Source organism: Amblyomma maculatum, chromosome 9 (assembly GCF_055883805.1).
Source record: "Amblyomma maculatum isolate TAMU_Amacu chromosome 9, ASM5588380v1, whole genome shotgun sequence".
NCBI classification, from domain to species: Eukaryota; Metazoa; Arthropoda; class Arachnida; order Ixodida; family Ixodidae; genus Amblyomma; species Amblyomma maculatum.
In genome coordinates, this window is record NC_139352.1 from 38,963,075 (window position 1) to 38,985,970 (window position 22,896).

A 22,896-nucleotide genomic window follows, 5' to 3' on the forward strand; every position below is an offset into this window, starting at 1 on the left:
AGCGGAAGCGCCGCAATGAGAGGCCACAGTCGGGAAAACAGCAACATGTGGTTGCAATATATTCTGCTTAGCGTGAACAGAGAGCTCCGTAATAGCGTAAGAAAGAAATGACAGGAAGAGAAACAAGTGCCTTAGGTGGTGGCGGGAAATGAAGTTTTTCTTTCCTAAAGCACAATGTATGTTCCATGAAGCCGTTAACGCTTTTTGGTCAGATTTAAAACGCTCACAAAGTAGACAAAAGAAAGGCGACAAGCACCCAACCGAGACCGGGTGCCCCGTCCTGGACGCGCTTCCCTCACATGCTCCTGGTTTTTGTCCCTGTTGTGCTGCCGAACTGCCACATTTTGCACCCCAGGCGGTCTGTAAGTCGGCTTCGCTTTGAGTCAGTGCTGCAGCCTTGACAAGGTCTGAGCTCTTCCTAGTCGGCTAGCCGTCGTTTTAAGCTGTACTCCAGCTTGCAGTGTTTCATAGGAACAAATACAAACGGCGCTAAGAAGATGGGATGTGCGATAGCCCTCTGCATAGCAGCGTGCCAATTTGACTATCTCGCTTCCTTAGGGAAACAGTACAAGGAAAAAAAGAGAGAATCAGAAGAATGGAAAAGCAGAAAGGTTAACTAGGCAAAAAAGTGCAAAGCATCAGCAGCCTGTAACCTTCAACTTGAGTCTGGCTTTTGGCATGGCGGGAGTTAAACGCAACAGAGCTCAACGTAGGCGCGAAGCAAGAGATCTGTGAATACAAGCGGCAAAATCCATCTCAGTCAGTCTAAGCCGTGAGAGACTGGGCGCAAGTTAAACTAGGCCTCAGCCTCGCCAGGTCGACGGTAGCATCAATACTACAGGACTGCGATAAATGGCTCAACGTCGACACAGTCCGACAACACCCAACACAATTCGAAGAAATGGAGTCGGCCTTGTTAATGTGGTTTGGAAATGTGCGCGTGAATGGTGCTGTTGTGAGCGACAAAATGTTTAAGAGAGGGCTCGCTGCGTCGGCAACATTATGGGTATATACCGTTCCTTCTCCTCCGTCTTGATAGGTTTTAGCTGTGATGACTTACAAAATGTTTTGTTCAGTAAAACGTTGACTTTTGCTGAGAAATATTATTCTACGCTCTGTCTAGGCGTGACTACTCAAGAGGATGGCTGACAAGGTTTAAGAACAGACATGGCATCTCGAGTCGAGGGATTCATTGAGAAGGGGGTAGTATCGTCGGCTCAGCTGTTTTCTCATGTCAGGAGAATCTCAAGCAGCTATTTAGTGGCTACTTAGCTCAGTGACGAGGCCATTTTGAAAGTGCCGGTGAGTAGAGAATCGGACGCTGATTCATCGGCGAGTGAGGAGTTCGTGCTCGAAAGATGATCGACCAACACAAAGCCCACCATCACGCGTGTCATGGTGCGTGAGTCCCTTCAAACTGCACTACAATTTTTCGAGGACAATGATGACAAGTATAATGCACTCCAAAATGCCAGCGTTCTGTCAAATTTTGAGTCCAGTGCAGACCGTTATGTACAAAAGCAGTCATTAATTACGAATGTTTTTCTCAATAAAATCCTTTTCGTTTTTATTCATGGCTGTTATTATGGAAGACTCGCGTTATGGACAGATTTGGTTAGAAATCAAAGTGTATTACCAAAGTGGAAACGAAAGTGTCGTATTAGAAGGCACGACTGTAATATGACAGTATTATTGGCTTCCGTTTTGAAGCCCTTTGCAGATTTTTGTACATGTACATGTATTCTGCAACTTGCTTGATCAGCAATCTGTTAATTTTTACTCATGAATACCTACGAAAAACTGAAATGGCAGCATGAGACTCAGTGTTCACTGAATCACTACATCTATAACCGCTGCCTCACTAATCACACATACTTATTAGCATATAGAATCGTAAGACACAACTTTACGTGAAAGACTACACGACACACATACAAGCCCCTCTTGTTCCCAAACTGTACAAACGTGCCTTATGTGGCCTAGTAGATAGCGTGTCGGGCTTGCAACCCAAGATCTGGGTTGAAATCCCATGTGAAATTCTCGAAATTTTTCTTCCACCAAAATCAATTACCACACAAAGTTAAATCATTTGAGACACGCTGCGACCCTTAACTGAGGTTACATGTGAGGTATTAGTCAATTTTGCATTCCAAACGTGACCTCGCACCTGAGATGAGTAATGCGGGGCATTTTAAATTACTAGGCCACATAGAGGTGACAACACGATCCTATCACAATCTTTTGCTCACGGCCCACTATGGTGAGACACCAGTTTTTCTGCGACATAGGACCATTTATTCTATTGTGACTCTAGACATGCGTTTTCAACAGACGTGACGTCACAACATGCTTAATGGCGTGCAAAGATAGCCACATTTCAGCGCAATGCACATTGCCGATGGCATATGAGAAGGCATGTGGTGTAACTGCTTGGCTATACTGCAGAAGGCACTAAATAGACAGAGACGCACATTTATCCCACTAGCCACCTCCAAACTGTTCAGAGCAAGATGGAAAGCAAAAACCAGTAGAAACCTCCCAAAAAAATAGCAACTGCTGCGAGACAGTGAGAACAAAGGCAATGAAAAAAAAAACAAAGCTAGAACAAAGATAGAAGTAGCATATGTAAGCTTGTTTCGTGCTGTATGTCTTCGCTCATTTCATGCAGAGGGAATTAGATGCTCTGTCTGCAATTACCCTCTTTCCGAGAGGCCCTTTCATTGACTGCTTCCAATTAACACATTAAAGACACAAATCAAGCATACTCAAATATCTACCTTAGAGGACTTCTGCAAAATGAACTCGTTTATTTCATCACTATCGCACATGCACGTTGGCTAGGTCAACATTAGCTGTTAAAATCTGTTGCTGCAGCCGACCAGTCTAACATGAATGAACTTGAACTTGAAAATTTGTTAATGAAAATCCAAAGCATACGATGGCAGGCCGTTAACGCCTCATAATAAATTGTGTGAAATTTTGTGTATGAGAAAAGATCCTGCTACAAGACTGCCAAGGGTAATTATCAAGCAGCAAACTGCACCTCATTCACAGTTTCTTTAAAATCTGCCCAAAGTAGAAATGCCACCTCACGTGAAGTACACACAAAGTAGGCGCACATACTATCCGCAGCATGTGGTCGTTTGTAAGGTAAGTGAAACCATTTTTTTAGCGTGCCGTTTACTCTTACGAAAACTGTGCAATGAAAAAACCTTGACCGTAGCTTTTAAGCTAGAGATCCAAGATGTTGCAAACAAGTATTTGCAACTAATTTTCCAGAAGTAAAGATAACCGGTCAGTGAGACAACCAAAAAGTAATAAGATGCCCAGACAACAAATAATTTTTTTAGCGAGTTGATCAATAATCGTACAATAATAAAGTACCTGAGCTGCTTCTGGGCCAGTGCCTGCCGCAGCTGCTGCGTCAACTGCTGCGCTCCATGAGGCAGGCGGGACACGCCCCCTTCCACAATGTAGCCTGCACCAAAACACAGAGACATCGGTTGCACAGCCTATTATTAAGAGCAACCGACTATACCGGGAGTTTCCAATGTTTGCCAATCAAATGCCAGTAACACTGCACTCGTGCCAATGTTTCCAGCAAAAGTGCCAGAAATAAAAGCAGAAAAAAATTAGTTGTGGTTTAGCTCTGGTTAAGCCTAGTTGAATTGCGAAAGCAACGACGGAAGCTTCTTTTGCCTGCTACATTATTCCCCTATCACACCCCATCAGTGTAAGGCGCTACATTATTGGGGACACTTAAGATTATCCTTTATGGGTATGACGTGAGAGCGTAAGCTACCGGCCCACATACAAAGTCCTGCTTCAACCAAGCTATATGGACGTACCTGCGTGTCGTAGGGGTAACGAGAATGCAAATGGCTCTAGCAGGTTGATTCTGATACCACCCTCCCATATTAAAAGAGTGACCCGAGTTGGCAGCTCCTGCCGGTGGCATAGGGGTAACGTGAATTCGAAGTCACGGCAGTCTGATTTTTTTATGAAAAGACTGTAGCTACGACTCTTCGCGGCGCAGCTGCGGTCAGCCGAGGTCTCTCCTTGGTTCTCGGAGTGTTGCTTTCGTAATAAAAGATTCTACAAACTTCCATGAAACCACAGAATCCCATCCTCTGCGGCAGCTTTTAGATGGAGGCGAAAAGCAAGGCGCCCATGTGCTGTGCGATGTCAATGCATGTTAAAGAACCCCAGGTGGTCAAAATTTCCGGAGTCCTCCACTACGGCGTCTCTCATAGCCTGAGTTGCTTTGTGACGTTACACCCCGCAAACCAAACCAAACCAAACATAGGTCACACACAAACAACACACAGGCAGGGGAAGCAGTGACAGCATGTTTCACAAAAGCCAGAACTTTGCACTACATTGGCAAAACACTGGCAGCACACTGGCGACACACTGGCAACACATTGGCAACACACTGGCACATGTATACATGCACATTCTCGTCAAGCATGAAACTAACTTCTTAAACCTTTTTTTTTATTATTTTCCTTTTGTGACTGCAAGTGTAATGCTTGTGCAATGGGCTACACCAAGTGGCACATGCAGCAGCAATTCACATTTCTTCGATGGCCACACCCTGTCTGCTCTTCCTACACACTAGCATGCATATCTCCTCCTTGCAGAACATAAAAGGAGAGACCACTTCTTTTTTTAGCTCTTCATTTACCCAGCACCTGCAGAAAAAATAACCTGCAAGCCCAGTGTCATTGCTATCTTGATCCAGGCCTAACTACTTCAGTCAAGTCAGCTAGATCATTCTGCACAATGTCAGAGGACGGTGATAAATACTGGCCGCACAAATGAAGTGCTAGTCATCTACGCGTACTGAACGATTGCACAGCCCTGACACTGGAGATTCTATCCACTGGTTAGGACCTCAACCATGAATGAACAACAAAGAGCACACACCCTCTTCCTAACAGGAAAACACACACTGCTCAAGACCTCTAGGACGAGCAACGCCGGCAGATGAATGCTGCACAGAGCAATCGGCACAACTGCAATGAACTAACTTTATACCAGAAAGCTCATCACCAAACAACTGAAAAGCAAATCATGTCTTTAATGAAGATGGTGTTTTGGTCATTAGAATGATACAGGCGAAAGCCTTTAATGGCTCGTACTCGCAGCCACGAGAAGTGTCACACTTCTTTGTGAGATTCTATGGGATCACCTGGTGATGTTATCAGCCAGTCTACTGTGAGGAAGATAAGTTAAAAATAAATAAATAAATTCTGTATCCACCGGGAATCAAACCTCCATCCCTTGGATCCCTAGCCGAGCATTTTAACCAACCGCACTACGCCCGGGATCGTGAAACGCACATGACAATTCTCCTTGTCTACTGCAAGGATGATAGTAACGATGACAATGAAGCTGCAATTAGTGATAAAGACACAGATGACATTTGCAATGATAATGACGGTGCACTTAGTTGATAATGAAAATAGAGCAAACGTGATGCACCGTGTGCACCAGCAATGCCTAGGCTTTCGCATTTCTGCAGTGTACATTCCACAGTGCTCACAGAATTTTTTATTCGGACCTACTTCAATTTTTGCCTAAGCCTCCCTGTAATTTCTGTAAGAGGAAATTTTTGATGAGCAAGTATGAGTAAACATTGGATTTACTGTATGTGCACCGCCAAATGTTAAACCAATCGCTTCCTGCCAGATGTGTAACTCGAGGTGACATTCAATGATGACTATTTGGCTATGGTATGCACGGTATGTGGAGTTCGAACATCCCAAATCTCCACACAAGCTGCAAGAGACTCCGCATTGGAGGGCTGCACATAATATACACTGCCAGTGGTAAGGTGCCCGACTACTGTGCCGGAGTACCTGGGTTCTATCCCGACCGCCGGCAGCTGCATTTTGATTGAGGCGAAACGAAGTGGCATCTGTATGCTGTGCGATGTCAGTGCACGTTAAAGATCCCTAGGTGGTCGAAATTACTCCATAGCTCTTCACTACAGCTCCTCTTTCTGTCTTGTCCCTTTCACTCTCACCTTCCTCCCTTCCCTTACAGCACGGTTCAGGTGTCCACAGAAATAAGTGTGATAGATACTGCGTCTTTCCCTTCCTGTGAACCTATTATTATTATGCACTGGCATCACACATTTGGTTCACTTGGTTTGTGAAGTGCTATCATCATCAATAGCAGCAGCAGCAGCAAAGTTGCTAAGTGCAGTCAATTAGATTTTTTTTTAGCTTTCCCTATGCGGGATGGAGAATCAGCGCAAGTAAATTGTTTTGTTGATTTTATAGCAGTTCTTAATCAGTGTGCACCTTTTCCCATCACTGTAAGAGCATGTTAATATGGACTTCAAGGGACTGGCAAAAATGCTAGGATTATCCCAAATTCAAGCTATCAAATAACAACAAGGTCGACTCTTGGGCATGCTAGTTTGACATTATCAGTGCGGTGCCCAAAAAGAGGACAAAACAAGTGTCTGCATACTTGTCTCACGTGCTGGACCGATAATTATAAAATGACCTTAACGAAATTGAGAACTGCTTCTACAGAGGTTAAAAACTTCTACGATCAAAGATGACTGCACAACAGTCGCCTGCTTTTGAGCTTGCACAGCTCAACAGTGACTATTTCTCACATTTGCATTTATCATCTATTGTGCAGACAGTCGGGAGCATCAAAGCAGAACACTCAATAGTATGAGACATGGGCAGTGGCCGGTGGCATAATAGCAGTTTGAAATCATCAAGATTTCAAAATTACCGGGAGGCAGAATTGATGAGCTTTTACTGCACGGTGAAGGAATGCATTCTTCACTGTTCATGCATATGTAAGAATTCAATAAGTGTATGGAATCCCGCTACATTGACGCTGCATTTTCTGGAGAATGTGATCTTTAAAGCTGTTGCCTTAAAAAAAACATGGGAAAAGAGGAGAGGGCGGCAGAAGTAAAACTGACCATCAGCAATGGGCAGGATGTCGATGCGGGCACCCAGGTCGACGACCACCCCGGAGCTAGTGTTGTATGCGTACAGGGCGCAGATGGCCTGGTGCGTGACGCTGAGTGCCCCGACGCCCACCTGGCCAAGAAGGGCCTCTGCCAGGGCAGCCTGCGTCTGCAGACTCAGGCTGCGCGGCACACATAGCTGCACCTGCACAGCACAATACATGCACAGACAGCTCAGCTTGGGCACTTTGTACACAAAATCGGTGAAGCTTCGCATATAAGTGCCGAGGCAGAGCAAGTTTCATCCAGAGTGCTTTGACAACACTAGTAGTGAAACTCCCTTCGAAAATCATGCACTGAAAGGTGTTGCTCGATCACATCAACTACAGAAGTCAGATTAATTGCTCAGTAGTGCGCAGAATGCGAAATATGATGTACAGAAAGCTCTCCTATGCCAGATAGTTGGCTGTCCAGCTCGCCCCAAGCAGTAGCTTAGTTGGTTTCCTTGATCACAAAGAGAATGTTAGTGTATCAAGGAACGTGTATGCGTTCTGCATCAGGGAACAAGGAGTACTTGTGGATATTTGCACGGCTGGTAGGTTAAAGGACTATTTTACCATTTTTCACATTTAATGCCCGACCAGACAAGTTATCATCCAATCCTTGATTAAAAAAAGGGTAGTTCTTAATTTAGCTCCATGGCATTCAGACGCACCTTTTGATAATCCAGCGGACCTTACCAACTCACTGTAACAATGGCCCTTACTCAGAAACCTTCTAGGTTATAACAGAGAGAAGCGGTCACTCATCAGGAGTCAGGACAAGCTGCAGTAGTAGTTGATGTAGTACACACAGTGGACCATGATTTCACAACTGTTCCAGTACAGATGCCAGGAGAAGGATTGTGCAGTTCCTCATACTGCACAGTTTGTGCAGCTTCACAGCAGCCATAATTTAAGATTCCAGGAAATTCCCTAACTCGCTCCAGCATTAGCAAGATGCAGCCATATTCAAAATTACAGTTGAGCTTACATCCGTGTTATTCAGTCATCATGCCGCAAGTGTGCATAATAAAGATGGGCTTTTCGGTGTTTGTGTGATGGAGCATCCTCAGAAGGCTTTGCCCCATTTTCCCATCTTCTGGAGTTTCTTTCAGGCAGCACCGACGTATTGGATAACTAGGCCTTTACATTAAATAGACATTTCTCCAAAACCTTTGAAGTCCAAAGCTTTACTACCCATCATGCTACCATTAGTTACTTGTCATGCATCAATTTATGGATTTCTTTCTGTCACTCATTTTGCAAGATCACATCACAAGTTGAATTCTGCTTAACTGTTTAATCAACCGTTATACTTAAGTTTTTCACATGGCAACACTGAGTCAGTCTAGTTTTTCTTTATTTTAGTTGAATAATCTACATCATTATGAAAAAATAAGGGCCAACCAAGTTTGTCCGGAAATTTTCTTTTCATTCTGACCAGATAAGCAATTTTCAGCTTAGATATTCGAAAGTATTTTTCTTCGTACTCGCATTCGATTCATATTCGAAAATTTTAACATCTACATACCCTTAGATAAAAATAATCAAAGTTGCAATGGTAATGGCATTTGGTAGCAAGTCGCAAGCTCTCTTAGCCAGGTTCTTTGCTGTTGGTGCATGCTTGTGTTTTGGAGCAAAAAATAATTGATCCTGTGGGTCACTTCCATGAATATGGCTGGTGGTTACCTACTCTTTAATTGCAGCCTTTGTTTAGTTTTTTTCTTTTTCGCTCACATTAGTCATGTTCTTTCCAGGGTGATGTCAGAAGAGCAGAGGAACACCCTTCGGACTGGGCACTATTCGGAAGCACAAGCTTTATGAATACAGAAGGGAGAGGTGTAGTGAATAAGGTTGCTTACTGTATCTAAGATGCACTGCCAAGGACTTAACACATATTCCAATGGTAAGACTGCCCTCATTCTTCATAAGCTAGCATACATTAGGACTACAGATGGACAACACTGTACCACCATGAGCAGCGTAAGCACGCACAGAAACGAAAGAACAGCAAAAAAAAAAAAAAGGTGCCGAGAACATAACGGCAACTTGGTGACAATTCACACAACTTTCTAAGTGCAAACAATGGCACGTTCACTGACTGCACCAAACAAGTGTTCTGCGTTCAACACTGGCCAGGATCAGCTGAATGTTCTTCATGTTATACACCCCAAAGAATGAGGAAAGCAGTCACTTACTTTGTACTCTGAAGGATTTGTGATGCCCAGGTCTCGGAAAATTTTCTGCATGAGTTCAGGCAGCCCATCCACGTCTATTGTGTACTGGAAACAAGAGAGGGGCAACGAACAATACAGTCAGCAAGTACCAGTTTGTCTAGCAAAGTCCTATTCTCAAAATCCTTGACTTTTTTTAAGTTTTCCCTGATAATTTCAGTTCGAATTCCCTTACAAGTGAAGAGGCTCAAAAATGTAGCTGCTCATGAGAATGAGCATAGACGAATTATTCACAACAAAAACCTATTTATTATTCATATTCTGCAATTTACAATAGTGAAAAGGCTGTCATTAGTGTTAATGGCCGTTATGAATGTCAAAAGTTTACTGAAAAATGAAGAGTGCACTGATGCCAGCCGCAGAGCACACGAACCACCCACCCCGCAAAAAGCCGAGCCAATCCAATCCACTATGGCTGCGAATGCACTTGGCAGCATAGCTCACCGATCGCTTTTGCGCTGGCCGCTGCTGGCAAGGTTATTCCTGCTTTTTGTTCCGCACTACTCTCACGCAGAGCTTCCACATATTTTATTGAGTGCCCATCTTACATGCGCATTGGTTCTTGTATTGTGGCAGCTCAGCCATGCGCTGGCGTCAAAGTAATATATCGGGCCTCGCCTTCTGGTGCGGCCGCCATGGCAGCCACGCGATAGTAAGACAAAAAAAAAAAAGCTGCAAATTAACATACTTGCTATGCACCAGCTTAACATTAAAATGCACTACACAATATAACGTGCCATTTTCTCTAACTCGGCGAAATTTTTGACAGTTTCCCTGACATTTCACTGATTTTTCCTGGTGCATAAAATTTCCTTGCTAATTCCAGGTTTTCCTGGCTGCTAGACACCCTGAGTATGAACAGTAGTGGAAAAGGGTTCCAAGCTGATCTGCTGACATCTAGAACCAGACAGCACAGAGAATGCCATGCTGAGTGAAAGACATGAAGATAGGATTTGTAAAAAATAAATCTGCACACAATTCATCCTGTTTGCATGGATAAGCAAGACAAATCACAATTAGAGTCCCATTTTAATGAAATTCCTCACAAAATTTCATTTTGGCAGCCTTTGTGTTGTTGTAGTTGTCATGGTCGACATCAATGAAAACAAGAGAACAATAGGAATGTGATCAGTTCCACCATTCACACCTTGGTGAAAGCAAAAATCTGGTTACAAGGAATATTATAATCTTCATGGACAGCCCGATTATGCCTACCAGTGAGCAAAGCCCCTCCAATACAGTGCAGTCCACTTATAACGATACCAGATATAACAATATATCACTTATAACGATCAAATTCTTAGGATTTACCAATTTTCCCATTGGTCCAATGTAAAACCAGATATAACGATCGATTATCGGCGGTAGATCGGATACGATAGTTTTATCGCCGCCCGGTAGATGTTTAGCACAAAAATTTGTCTGAATGTTTTATAAAAATAAAATACTAAGAAGAGAATGACGTGAAACTCGACATATGAGGTGAAAACAGACTGTCGTGGAGAAATCCGCAAGTGCCATTGCGTGCGATCAGGAAATGAGCACAATTATCATCGCAATTGCTGTCTGTTGCCGCGCGAAGGGTGCGGATGTATCGCCATCGCCGATTGTGCATCCGTGGAAGATGGCGCTGCCCACATAAAAGGCGCGACAGCTCTCGAGATGAAACAGCAGATTCATTGGGATTTCTGGCAGAGTTTCAAGGTTGGAAGCCTCTTGAAAAAATGCGGGCATTCGCACTCTATGATTTTAACTATAATCAAGGCTGAGAATGCCCTGCAGTTCATCCAGTCGCTAATCAGTTTCATGCACGCAAGAAGGACTGCCGCTGGCGTATGCGCTACTGGAAGCGATGCTCACAGCGATTGTCAAGCTTCAACTGCTGCTCAAGTAAGCGCGAATTTCCGACTTCTTAAGGTATGTTTAAGTATTTTATGGCCATTGATGTATCCTTTAATAATGTGTTTAGTGCTTTTTAGGATAATTAGCATTTTTTAACCCGATTTACTCATCGTTGGCAAGTAGGCAAGCCTACATGCACGGAAAAATATGTGGGTCCGTGCTTTTTTTTTTTGCCAGTTCTAATATAACGATAATTGGTTATAACGATTGGATTTGCCTGTTTTTTCAATATGGTTATAAGTGGACTGCACTGTCCACTTATAGTCCACTTATGCACTGTCCACTATGTCATATCCCCAATGACATACTCTTGTACATTAAACTCATGAACGTTAAGTTTGCCACGAAAATTTGAAAATTCTTTCCTCTATTTAATTAGGATCTTGGTCTGGGCTAGTTGATTCATAACTATCACGAAATCAGTGGCATTCCCTTCTTGTATGTGTATTCTTCCTGTGTCCTGTTTCTTCGTGATGTGTTATTTCTTTTCTCTGGCTTAAGAGAATTTTTCAAAACTAAAGGAGTCAACCTGCACATTTGCGGCTGACCCAATTTGAGGAGTCTGGGTAGGTAATTGGTGATCCCCATGCCTAATGCCTATTCCTGCCATGATTTGCAGAGCTCCACCAGTCAAAGTCAATAAAGTCTGCATATAAATCAGCACCATTAGTGGAAATATGAGCTGCGCACCCTAAACAACCAGCTTCTCGCATGCCAGCGGTCCCTCTCCTGAGCAAGCAGTAAGTAACACGGGGGCAAACTTCTGGTTGCCAGGACGTTCCGCAGCGTGCATTTAAGCAGAATCCAAAACCCTGGACTACTGCCAGCTTGACTTGCAGCTCAGTAGTCAACCAGGCCGTACAGGTGCGGAGGGCAAGGGCACTTCACGATTTTGCCACCTTTATCACTGCTTGGTCTTAATTGCACTCGCATCATCACTTGCAGAAAATAAACCAAATCAAAATCGCATGAAAACAAAGCGTTCCAGAAATATGTCATTCACCTGGGACTTCAAGCTTTTGAATACGAAATATATGGACTGAACTGAACAGCACTGCATACGTTACTATCTGGAAGAAAGTTTGAAATTACCGAATTCTGGCCTAAGCCTAATATTTACACAAATGCAGCAATGCCAATCTTTAACTAAAGTCTTGATCACAATATGCAGTGCTTAGCGTCTCAATACCCACCTTGGAAATCTTGGCCGAGGGCAGGAGGGGAAAGCTCAGCTGTGAGTTTTTGCGCACCTCAGGCTTGACGGCGTCCAGTCCAAAGCTGCGCTTGCCCCTGGAACAGAAGATGAGTAGGTGAGTAGCAACGTCGGGTAAACGCAAGTTAGCTGGTTCTCTGTTGTAATCGTTCAGCACAGAAAAGCATGTGCTCATTTTATTTCAAATTCCTAAATTCTAATTTTGCATCATATGGCATCAATCAGCAAACCCATGGTCATCAACCCAGTCAAAAAAGGCCAATTCGATTCAACTGGCTCCGAACGGTTTCCAATTGATTCCAAATCAATAACTGTGCTCTGATCGGTTCGAATGAGACTCATTCGATTCCTGATAGAAATAATTATGGCCTCAGCTGAAACGTCAAACACAGTAGGTAGCCAAAAGACTACCCTCCTGAACCACTCCAACCTCCTGAAATATTTTGAGCACAGCTAAACGAACTGCTTTCAAGGCTTGGAGAAACCTTCCAATTCAAGAAGTTGCGCACCCTTTTATCTTCCACTCTGGCCACTTCAATGACAGCATTAAGCCTGCAAACGGAGGCAGTCTAGGCTGCATTCCGAACACTTTTTTTTTGTTGCCTTCCACAGCACCAAGTAACTTAAAAATCAATTGGAACTTCGCACTTGCCCTTACTTTTCTCTCCTAAGGCCCACTTGTTTCCTGTAAAATCTCTCGCAAGAACGTAGGCTAGAGCCTAATGGCAACAAAGTGGCTAGCTTTATTCATTCATCTACGTCCCAATCCACAAGAGTCTACTGCTAAAAGAAAACTAAAAATGACACTTTATTTGATTACCCACACCACCCTACTAAGCCATCATGAAGCCAGGTGACATAACAAAGAGCTAAAGATGATGGCCAAATAAAACTTACTATGAGCGCAAAATAACAAAGTGAACGTAACATCAGAGGTGGGACCTTTAAATCAAGAAAGAAGTGAAGAGAACGTCTCAAACAGATCCAAACAACAGCAGATCTAAAGGAGAGAAACAAGGCAAAGGCAAAGTGACACAAACAAAAACAAATGAAAACGAAAACAACCAACAGTAAAGGGGCGTGATGTTGGGCTAGTCGGTTCATGGTTATAACAAAACAGAACTGCGCGAAGGCAACAGGACAAGAAGGCAAGAAGGCTGCGCTTTGTGTATGTGTATCCATGCCTTCTTGTCCCCTTGCCTTCACAAAGTTCTGTTTAGTAAAGGGGCGTAAAAGCAATTGGGAGTCTAAGAGCAAAACCAAGCGACAGCCACATGAAGTGTTAAAAGCAACGACCAAAGCAAACTGTGTCATACCGGTGTTGATCTAATTAGCAGAGGTGTTTGTTGTCAATGTATAAAAGAATTAAGCTGCACCTAACCATGGGGAATGTGCCTCAATATACAAATCTCAAGCAAAGCAGCTAATCTCCCTAATACTAATCTCCTTTAATTTAAGAGAGCTAATACTAATCTCCCTTCGTGCTTTGTCTTTAGCCAGCACCAAGGCTTTGCATACAACTCATTTGCACTGCTGCGACAGATAACCCCTTGAGTGCTATTTCTTTTTTTTATACAGTACCCTTTCCCTTGTCTTTGAAAGGCAGGCCTGTCTTGTCCCTGCTTTTTGCACCATGCACAGTCGATATCGCCGCTTCCCAATCGGCACACAGACCATAAAAATTAGCTGTGGATTAGCTTGTGGTAAAACCTGGAGTTCCGCAAAAGCAATCTCCATGGCTACGCTTAGGCTTGGCTTCAAAGTAAAGACATGGCTTTTAGGCATAGTACTTTACGCTAAGGTTTCAGGTTTATTTATAGCCTAGGGGAATCAATTCACGTATGAGCGCCCCTTGTCTCTCGTCACTGACCATCCTCATTCGGGTGTAGAAGACTTCCATTGGTATGACACCGTTTCTATGTCGAACTCCGGGGCACACCACCGTCACAACATTCGAACGAACCTTCTGTCCTAGCCCCTACCAACTACCGAGTTATCTGTCTTCTTCGTTTTCTCCTTCGCCTGTTTTCTTCTTTTCTTCTTTTATTTACTTCTTCGTCTTTCTTTTTTGTTCTTTTTTTTTTTTACTTCTCATTTTTCTTCCTTTTCTTTTCCTTCTTATTTTACTTCTTTTCCTCCTTTTTCTTCTTCGCCTGTTTTCTTTTTCTTTTTTTTCTTATTTTATTTACTTCTTAGTCTTTTTTTTTTACTTCTCCTTTTTCTCCTTTTTTCCTCCTTTTCATTTTTCTTCTTCTCTCTCTCCTTCTACATTTTCTTTTCCTTCTTCTTTTACTTCTTCATCTTCTTTTACTTCTTCGTCTTCACGGTGCCACGGCGACAGCTTGAAAATCTACCACAGTGTAGCCTTCGCTACAAAAAGTGCCACTTGGACAGGTCCGAGTTATTTCGACCAGCTGGAGTTTTTTAACACGTGCCGGCGTTGTACAGTTCATGTCTTTGCATTTTGGCTCCAGCAAAGTGCAGCGGCTGTAGACAGATCTTGCCGCCTTCGAATGGGCAGCCTAACGCCCCGAGCCAACATAACGGGCCTGAAGCTATCATAAGGTTCTACTTTCAAAACGCGTTAATCACTAATGCATTAGTGTGTGTTACAGCATTTACTTGTTTGCTAATGATTAAATTTTTGAACAGGAAATGGCATTAAACACGGGAAATGGTATGGCCTGTTAGCCAATGGCCCTTGACCCAACAAAGGTGACCTCTCATGTCCTTTTGAAATGCATTTTTACCTACAGGTACACTCTACGCTCTAGAGTCACCCAAGCAGGTGATCCATCATGGTGCACAGATGGGGCAGGAAGATGGAATGATTCTTGCAGAACACAACACAGAATAAATATGGGTCGCGCTTAGTCTACTCACCAACATTTCGACAGGGGGACTTGCTGGTCAAATATTTAGGGGAATCCCCCAAGGTAGAGTAGATTTGTAATAAGGGAGTAATTACTCATTGTCATCCACCCAAGCGCAGCCATACGGCTACAATGAAAGTTTTTCTTTTTAGGCGTATGGCTGCGCTTGGGTGGATGACAACGAGTAATTACTCCCTTATTACAAGGAGACTTGTCCTGGTCTGGGCAAGTATTTTTGCCAAAATGTTAGAAAGCAGAGCAAGGCGTACTCAATTTTTCACTGTGCGTTGTGATACATGTGTGTCACTCGTAACATCCTCACACAAAGTTTTAAGGTAAATAAACTGGCGGGCAGTGCAGCATAACGCTGCACTGCCCAGTACATAATAGCATGTATACCAGTTGTTCACGTGTTCTCAACCTAACTATGAACAGCCCTCCCCATGCGTGAATAAAATATTCACTCTAGTTCCTTCAAAGCTTGATGCCAATCTTGGCCCACCATAAAAACAGAGCAGGGCTTGGGAGGTAGAAGAAGAGGCCCAAACTGATCTCTTCTTCGCTGCCCCAATTTTTTCATATCCAGTTCTCCTCGAGTACGGCACGTCAAAATGTACGGTGAAAGGGGAAATCAAGTGTGGCACTCACGTGGTTCGATCGGTGCTGCACACCGCCGGGAAGTAGACCGTGGGCAGAGTGGCTGCGAGAGGAAACACAAGTGACACATGGTGAATACGCGGTTGCAAAGATCACAATGGCTAAGGCCCCTCATTTTCCTCTGCAAAGTGATAACAAAGATCTTTCAATATTCAGTGAGAAGCCCCGGCATATAATTACGTGCAGACTTTTTCGCACAAGCAGCAGTGAGTTCTCAGTGTGGTTAAGCAGTTGACTTTTCTTTGCAGCTCAGAAGTCTAGTGGGTGATCTCGCTGTGGGTGTAACCCATTGATTATTCTGAGACCCGCAGAAAATGAGCTGGCCCTTGAGCAGTCATTACATAAGCGCACTAACTGGCCTCAAAGTTAGAGAACTTTTTGACAGCTGGTTCACATCTTGGCTGTTTGGCCGCAGACACCAAGATGGCCCCTGCCTCCGTCAACCACAGAGAAGTGAACACGGACAGCCGCCAGGGGAAGAGGAACAGTATACCACTCACGCTGTTCCATAAGGATCCCAGCCCTGACTGAACATCCACCCAGGTCCACTATGACGACCCGCTGCAAGAGAGAGAAGAAATGCCACAGATCAGAAGCTGCCGCCATGGACCAGACCACTCAATCTACGACCAGGGTGTCCGCCCTCACCTTGTTGCAGGGGAGGGGCCGTTCCACGGGTTGGACGAAGCTGCGCTGAGGGTCCTGCTGGCAGTGAGACTGGAGGGCCTCCAGCCAGGCCTGGCACTCCACCAGCGAGCCGCACTTGACAGCAACGTAGTGGCCCTTCTGCACAGCGACAAACGGCAAACTGTGACACTCCCCCATGCGCAGCCGACAAGCACAGCGGCTGTTGCAATATGAAAATTAGGTCCTCTTTGATAAACCAGCAGCAAGTGCGCGTAGCAATAAAGAGGAGCTTCACTGTTCCAACACACAGAGAATTCACAAGGCTGCAGATATTGTAGGCAAATACTCCAGTAGATCCCCTATGCAGTTGTGTCGGCTGTACAATGTTACGCGTAGGCGACGCTGCACACTGTGACTGCAAACAGCCTAAGAATCTTGACAGATAGGACAGAATAAGAGAAGAACTAAGACGCATGCTATCTTCCACCTCGCCCATTGACACTGTTCGGTTGTTTCCATCAATAACTAACCTATTGGCCCAACTGGCCCCACTTCGCCCTCGTCTTCAAATCGTTCGATATAGTATACTTCTTTTTCCTGGATAATTTTTTAACATCTTAAAAACTTGCAGTCAGCTTCTCATTGCTGGTCTGCCACTTCCTCTGCTTGTAGAACAGACAAAAAAAAAAAAGAGAAATGTGCACGAAGCAGCAGAAAACAAAACCAAGGGAAGGACTCGTAGCCAGCATAAATGCACTCCCTTGCATTTTGGACGTTAACTGCGGCAGGAGAAATGTATGAAGAAAAGGTGCGGCACGTGTCCTTCTGCAGCATTCGCCAACAGCCAAAAAACGCTTCCTATGGCCCCGCCGCAGTGGTGCAGCGGTAAGACGCCCGACTACTGTGCTGGAGTACTCATGTTCGATCCCGACCGTGGCGGCTGTGTTTTGATGGAGGCGAAACGAAGTGGCGTCCGTGTGCTGCGCGATGTCAGCGCACGTTAAAGATCCCCAGGCGTATGGCTCCACTTTCTCTCTTTCCACTTTATCTCACACCTTCCTCCCTTCCCTTACACATGGTTCAGGTGTCCACAGAGACAAGTATGACACATACTGTGCCTTTCCCTTCCTGTGAACCAATTATTATTATTATTATTATTATTATTATTATTATTATTATTATTATTATTGTCCCGCCGTAGTGGCAGAGTGGTTAGGGCGCTCGGCTACTGTGCCCAAGGGCGTGGGATCGAATCCCGGCCTCGGCAGCCGCTGTTCAATGGAGGCGAAAAGCAAGGCGCTCGTGCGATATCAGCGCACGTTAAAGGACCCCAGGTGGTCGAAATCCTCCATTACGGCATCTCTCATCGCCTGGGTCGCTTTGGGACATTAAATCCCGCAAACAAACCAACCCAAATATTATTATTATTATTATTATTATTATTATTATTATTATTATTATTATTATTATTATTATTATTATGGGTCTGCAAAGTGGCTCCCCATGCGAGAGGCACCTCTGCTACCATACAAAGGAGCAGCCATGGTTAGTGCTATAGAAGCACGCAGGCCAGGCCGAATAAAAAAAGTGGCCTGCCAGTTGTACATTCCAGACGGCTGTGAAACCACTCACCCGGTCGTCGATGCCAATCATGTGATTCTCGAGGGTATCGACCTGGCCGCCCAGAAGCTGCATTTTCACCAGCGGCTTCGTAGACTTCTCACTCTGTGCTTGCAAGGGCGAAAAGATGAGAAAAAAAGAGGGCCATTGATTCATATGTTGACGTTGGTATCATGCCCGAGGGCATATGACAACAACAGTCAAGTGCAGAAAAATTGCCCCCAAAGGGGGACCCTTAATTTCTCATTACGTGAGACAATGTGATAGTATAATATCCACTCCTATGACTGCAGTGTGACCCGCTTACGTGTTGCATGAGCTTACATATGATGACAGTTCGGCTTCCAACCAATGTTGGGTGCAAATTGTAACCAGCAGTTTTGTGCCAAAACTCATGCAGATTTGATGAAGCAGTGAGGCATATAAAATGAATACAGACAAAAGAAAATGATGTGAACATATAAAATGAGTGGAAAACAGTAAAACGGTAGCAAAAGATGTGTTTTCGGGATGCAGCGACATGGAAAGGCCTAACAGACATTCCAACAGTATGAGCCAACAGCAAACGTGTTTTACTTTTTGCCAAGTGGTTATGTGGGCAGCTGTAGTGTTTACTCTGCCTTTCCTACCCATTAAATTTTAATTAACTGGTCACGAAGGGTGTCTGAAAAATTGGTGGGCGACCATAGGATATGCGGATGGTTGCCCAACTTGCCTCGAGGCAGGAGAGGATGCCATCATGCAGCCGCAGATACCGCCGCCGCCAGGGATTCCAGTAGGTAGCCTTCTTGCGATTGGAGGGCATCACATCCAGGTAGCCCTCGCGATTGATGCATGCACCACAGTCCCGAGAGCCCTGCATTGTGTGTCATACGCCTGGTCTTTCCAGTGTCCTTTCCACCCAGCTTCCTTCATCTTTGTTCTCTTTTGCTAATGAGCTCCTCAACCCAAGTGACATCAGCGAACCCGATGTGCATTTAAACTCAAATGGACATCCTGCAGACGTCTAAGAAGTCGGCACGACATCCAAGGGAGTTTTAATGCCAACTGGGAAAGGTTATCAGTGGGGTGCGCTCCTAAAAAGGACAGTTGTTGCTATGGATACGAGCACTGCTAGCAGCAGGATGCCTTCATAACTAAGTATGGTTAGACGTAAAATAAAAACCCAGAAAAGAACACCAGCAAAATTTTTTCCTTAATTAGCTGCTTCATCTTTCCTATCCTGAAGCAACAATATAGATGACCCCATTCAGAACTCAGTGTGTCTCACTTTATCAACTTCACTGAATGAATTGCTAGTGTGCACATGTGCACACATGTACACAGATATTCCAAATTAATCAAAATATATTTTCGAAATTTTAGAAGACTTTTCAAACAACTGGCACGAAGTTCGAATAAAGGCTACCATATTTTATTTCACAATTATTCCAGAAAGCCAGGACAGCAGTGTGGTTATTCACTTGTGACAAAACAGCGCATAACAGGACAAGCGTTGAAAGCATCTTCCAGATACACAACATGGACTATGCATGGCAGACAGCACTGACAATGGGAAGTGATAAAATATGAGCGCGAGGGTTTTGCTCGAAACCTCTGCCCGTTTAAGTCACATCTACACCAACAGGATGCTGGGGATAGTACAAACTATGCAAACCCATAGCACGTCCCACATGACTGACTGACAGACAGAGCACCACGCTTAATGACTGGCCATTGCCATTCAAGAGAACCCCCCCAAAAATTCTTAATTGATCCCAAAGAATCAAAGCCATCTTTCATAGAGAACGTAGCTTGATTTGCTCTCACTGTTCTGCCTTAATCAGGCGGACTTCTACCGAAGGTGACTCCAGCAGATGCTGAGCGTTTGGCAAGAGGTTTTCGCAACAAAATCTGAATATCTGCAGCATCTCGTGCAACTCAAGCATCACACCACGAACAACGCCATAAACCATTAACCCCACCATGTCACCAGGGCAGGCTCTTTCTTGCCCACGTACACACACACCCTACGTGCTCACTTCATCATCACACTTCTCATATCATATTTTACTTATACTACATCTTCTTAGTTAGTCGGGCAAAAATGCATTTACAGGCAAGGAAAAAACTGTACACTTGGTATCTGGACTATGTCACACTTACCAGCTGAGGCATTTCAATTCTGTACAGTTCCCTCAGAAGATCAGTCTGCAATACAAAACAGCTGCATCAGGAATAAAAAAGAAACTAGAGTAAATATGCAAAAGGAAATACAAGCAACACTGGCTGACAAACAGCCCACATCTCATGCGAGGACTTGACCAAGTGTGACTGTGCATTTAACGAGGTGCCCACTAGATTTCTCTGTCCCGGAATGGAATTCTGACTGCTCTGAAAATGTAAGTGTAGCAAAAAACTGCAAAGAAACTTTTAGCAAGCAAAAACTGCACTCACTTCCTCGAATCTACTCCATCTAGGGTATCTTCTAAAAATGGCTAAATCAAGAGAGAACTTCAGTAGCATATATTGCCAGGCTACTCTTCTGTTCTGCACACTAAATTTTAGACAAGGTACCGCATGAACAACATGCCTGTATCTCCTCCCCTTTCCTTAGTGTGTTGTTTATACAGCACCAAGAATTGGAATGAACAAAAATATAACCAGAACCAATCTGAACTCGACTGGTGCCAACTGTATTTCTGACAAACAAACTGGTGTTTACTTGGCTGTGTTGTGTCATTGCTCTCACAGCATGTTTGTGTGATGTCAAGGGTCAGGTGATAGTGGCTATAAAAGCAGCTGCCCTGCTCTTGGTTGTTATTCTTCATGTGCCAGACAGCGCTGTCTGAATAAACCCAGGCATATGTCGTACTCTCTTGTCATGTGTGCTACTTGGTGAAAACACAACAGTTGGGCTAACACTCGCGCCAAGGTTGAGCACCTCTTTGCACTCACAGGGTCCCACATGAGAGTCGAGCTCCGCGGCAAAAGCTCCTCATCAACAGAAGGGTCAACGGGCACCCTCGGTGTGCGGTCGAGGCCCCCATTTGTCGTGTGCAATGGGGAGCTGCTCACAGTGGCATGGTTGACTACTACTGTGGTAACAGCTTCTGCTGGTCGTGGCCTCGTGGTCACGGTCACTGTCGCAGACGCAACGGGAGACAAGGAGGCTGGCGAGGTGGTGAAGGATGTCGTGGTACGTAACGATGGAGAAGGCGACTGATTACTGGCGGCGACCGAAACTTGCTCGAAGCTTTTGATGAGTTCAGCCAGCCGGCTTCCCTTGAGGAGCTCGGGGCCGCGCGGTGACGAGGCATCACTCTGCTGTGCCGACAGCACCTGAGTACAGAAGTCACAAACTACACTTTCACCTTCTGTATGCAAACGACGACGCAAAGATAGAAAATTCACACCTGTCTGTAAAAAGATGCCATCAAACTGTAGCTGAACACTGAGTCTTTTTTTTTGTTTGTTTTGCCCGAATGAGCCCTGGACTGCTCCTCTGGTATCAGAAGGATGTATGGTGCCTCCAAGAACCTTGGCCAAGTTGCATGGCCCCATACAGCGATCTACACGGCACACACAGCAATATCAACTTTGCTTCCTGCAATGGCTTTTCCACCTGATCTGCACAGTCTCTTCAGCACTGAAACTCTCTTGGATGTCCAAATACCTGCAAGACATTCAAGCGAGTTTGTGAAGCTGTTCCACAAAGTTATGCTTGCAACTGCATTCTCGCCTAAGGACACAAGCCTGGCTCCTCTTTAAATAGCTAACACCTACAATTTGACAGTGGCTGCCGACACAACTGATGAGATCTATACCGGTACAACAACAAAACTCCCAAAATCAAGTGACCTGTATCAGCGTCCCATTTTACCACCTATATATCGCAACATATGACTGAGCCAGCAGTGCCACCACTGCTAAGGTGCCTCATTGCTCACAGTTCCTAATCACTTCATTCTCACAAGAATGGTACTCTAAGCTTTCAACAGACGAGGTGCCTAAAGGTTACATGGCGTTTACGTACACTGCACAAGAAATGAATGGTCACCATTGCCACCATCCTGAATACTAGGCCCACTGCTGGTCAAAGACTCCTCCCCAGTATCCTCTTGCATCTACACTAACCTGAACAGCTGCGACGGTCCGCTTTGCATTTAATATTCTTTTTCCCCCCTAAAATCGTCACAGGACAAATTCTTGTCAATATGAACTACAAAAAAAAAAAAAAATTATCCCCTATGTTCACCTTGTACTTCTAGACTGTGGGCTCCTTTAAAATTGTATCATAATGAGCAGCTCATTCCCCTTTCAATTTTCTGCTTAATTGCTGCAACTTGGAGTATGGCCTGGTTGGTCAACACTGAACTGCCCATACAAATATTTCTAATCACTCACATCAATCAAGAGCCCCAAAAGATGTTAGCATATTTATGGGCAAGCTCGGTCATTTACACCGATCTTTAAGTTGAGCCTTGCTCAGTGGTCAGACGTCTTACCCCTCCCCAGAGCCATCACACAGTTACACCACTAAGAAGCCAGACATAATAAAGCAAAAGCTTGATTCAAACCTCGATAATTCAAACTACACTACTTGGCCTGGCCAAGCTCTGTAGAAGTGTATGATTGAAAAAGTCCGGTAATTTGAACATGAGTCCATTCTGCTGCGAATAATTCGAACTACCAGGCCGCCCTCGCACCCAGACGTGACGGTGTGTAGCTCAAATTATCCACAGTATAACGGACTCACATTCGAATTATAGAACTTTTTTAAACGTACACTTCTATGAAAAAAAAA

At 44.4% G+C, this 22,896-nt stretch overlaps 1 protein-coding gene across 3 annotated transcripts in view; it reads right to left on the reverse strand.

Annotated features, from left to right (window-relative positions):
• LOC146178883 (uncharacterized) overlaps nt 1-22,896 on the reverse strand; it is a 168,116-nt gene that overhangs the window by 13,124 nt on the left and 132,096 nt on the right. For all 3 annotated transcript variants that reach the window (XM_084578616.1, XM_084578618.1, XM_084578617.1), the window contains 11 exons: nt 21,048-21,431; nt 20,256-20,300; nt 18,826-18,966; nt 18,123-18,215; nt 16,512-16,649; nt 16,364-16,424; nt 15,855-15,906; nt 12,314-12,410; nt 9,183-9,266; nt 6,956-7,148; nt 3,385-3,478 (listed from right to left, as the gene is read on the reverse strand). In XM_084578616.1, coding sequence (XP_084434742.1) covers nt 3,385-3,478; nt 6,956-7,148; nt 9,183-9,266; nt 12,314-12,410; nt 15,855-15,906; nt 16,364-16,424; nt 16,512-16,649; nt 18,123-18,215; nt 18,826-18,966; nt 20,256-20,300; nt 21,048-21,431 — 1,382 coding nt within the window. The remainder of the gene's footprint in view (nt 1-3,384; nt 3,479-6,955; nt 7,149-9,182; nt 9,267-12,313; nt 12,411-15,854; nt 15,907-16,363; nt 16,425-16,511; nt 16,650-18,122; nt 18,216-18,825; nt 18,967-20,255; nt 20,301-21,047; nt 21,432-22,896) is intronic.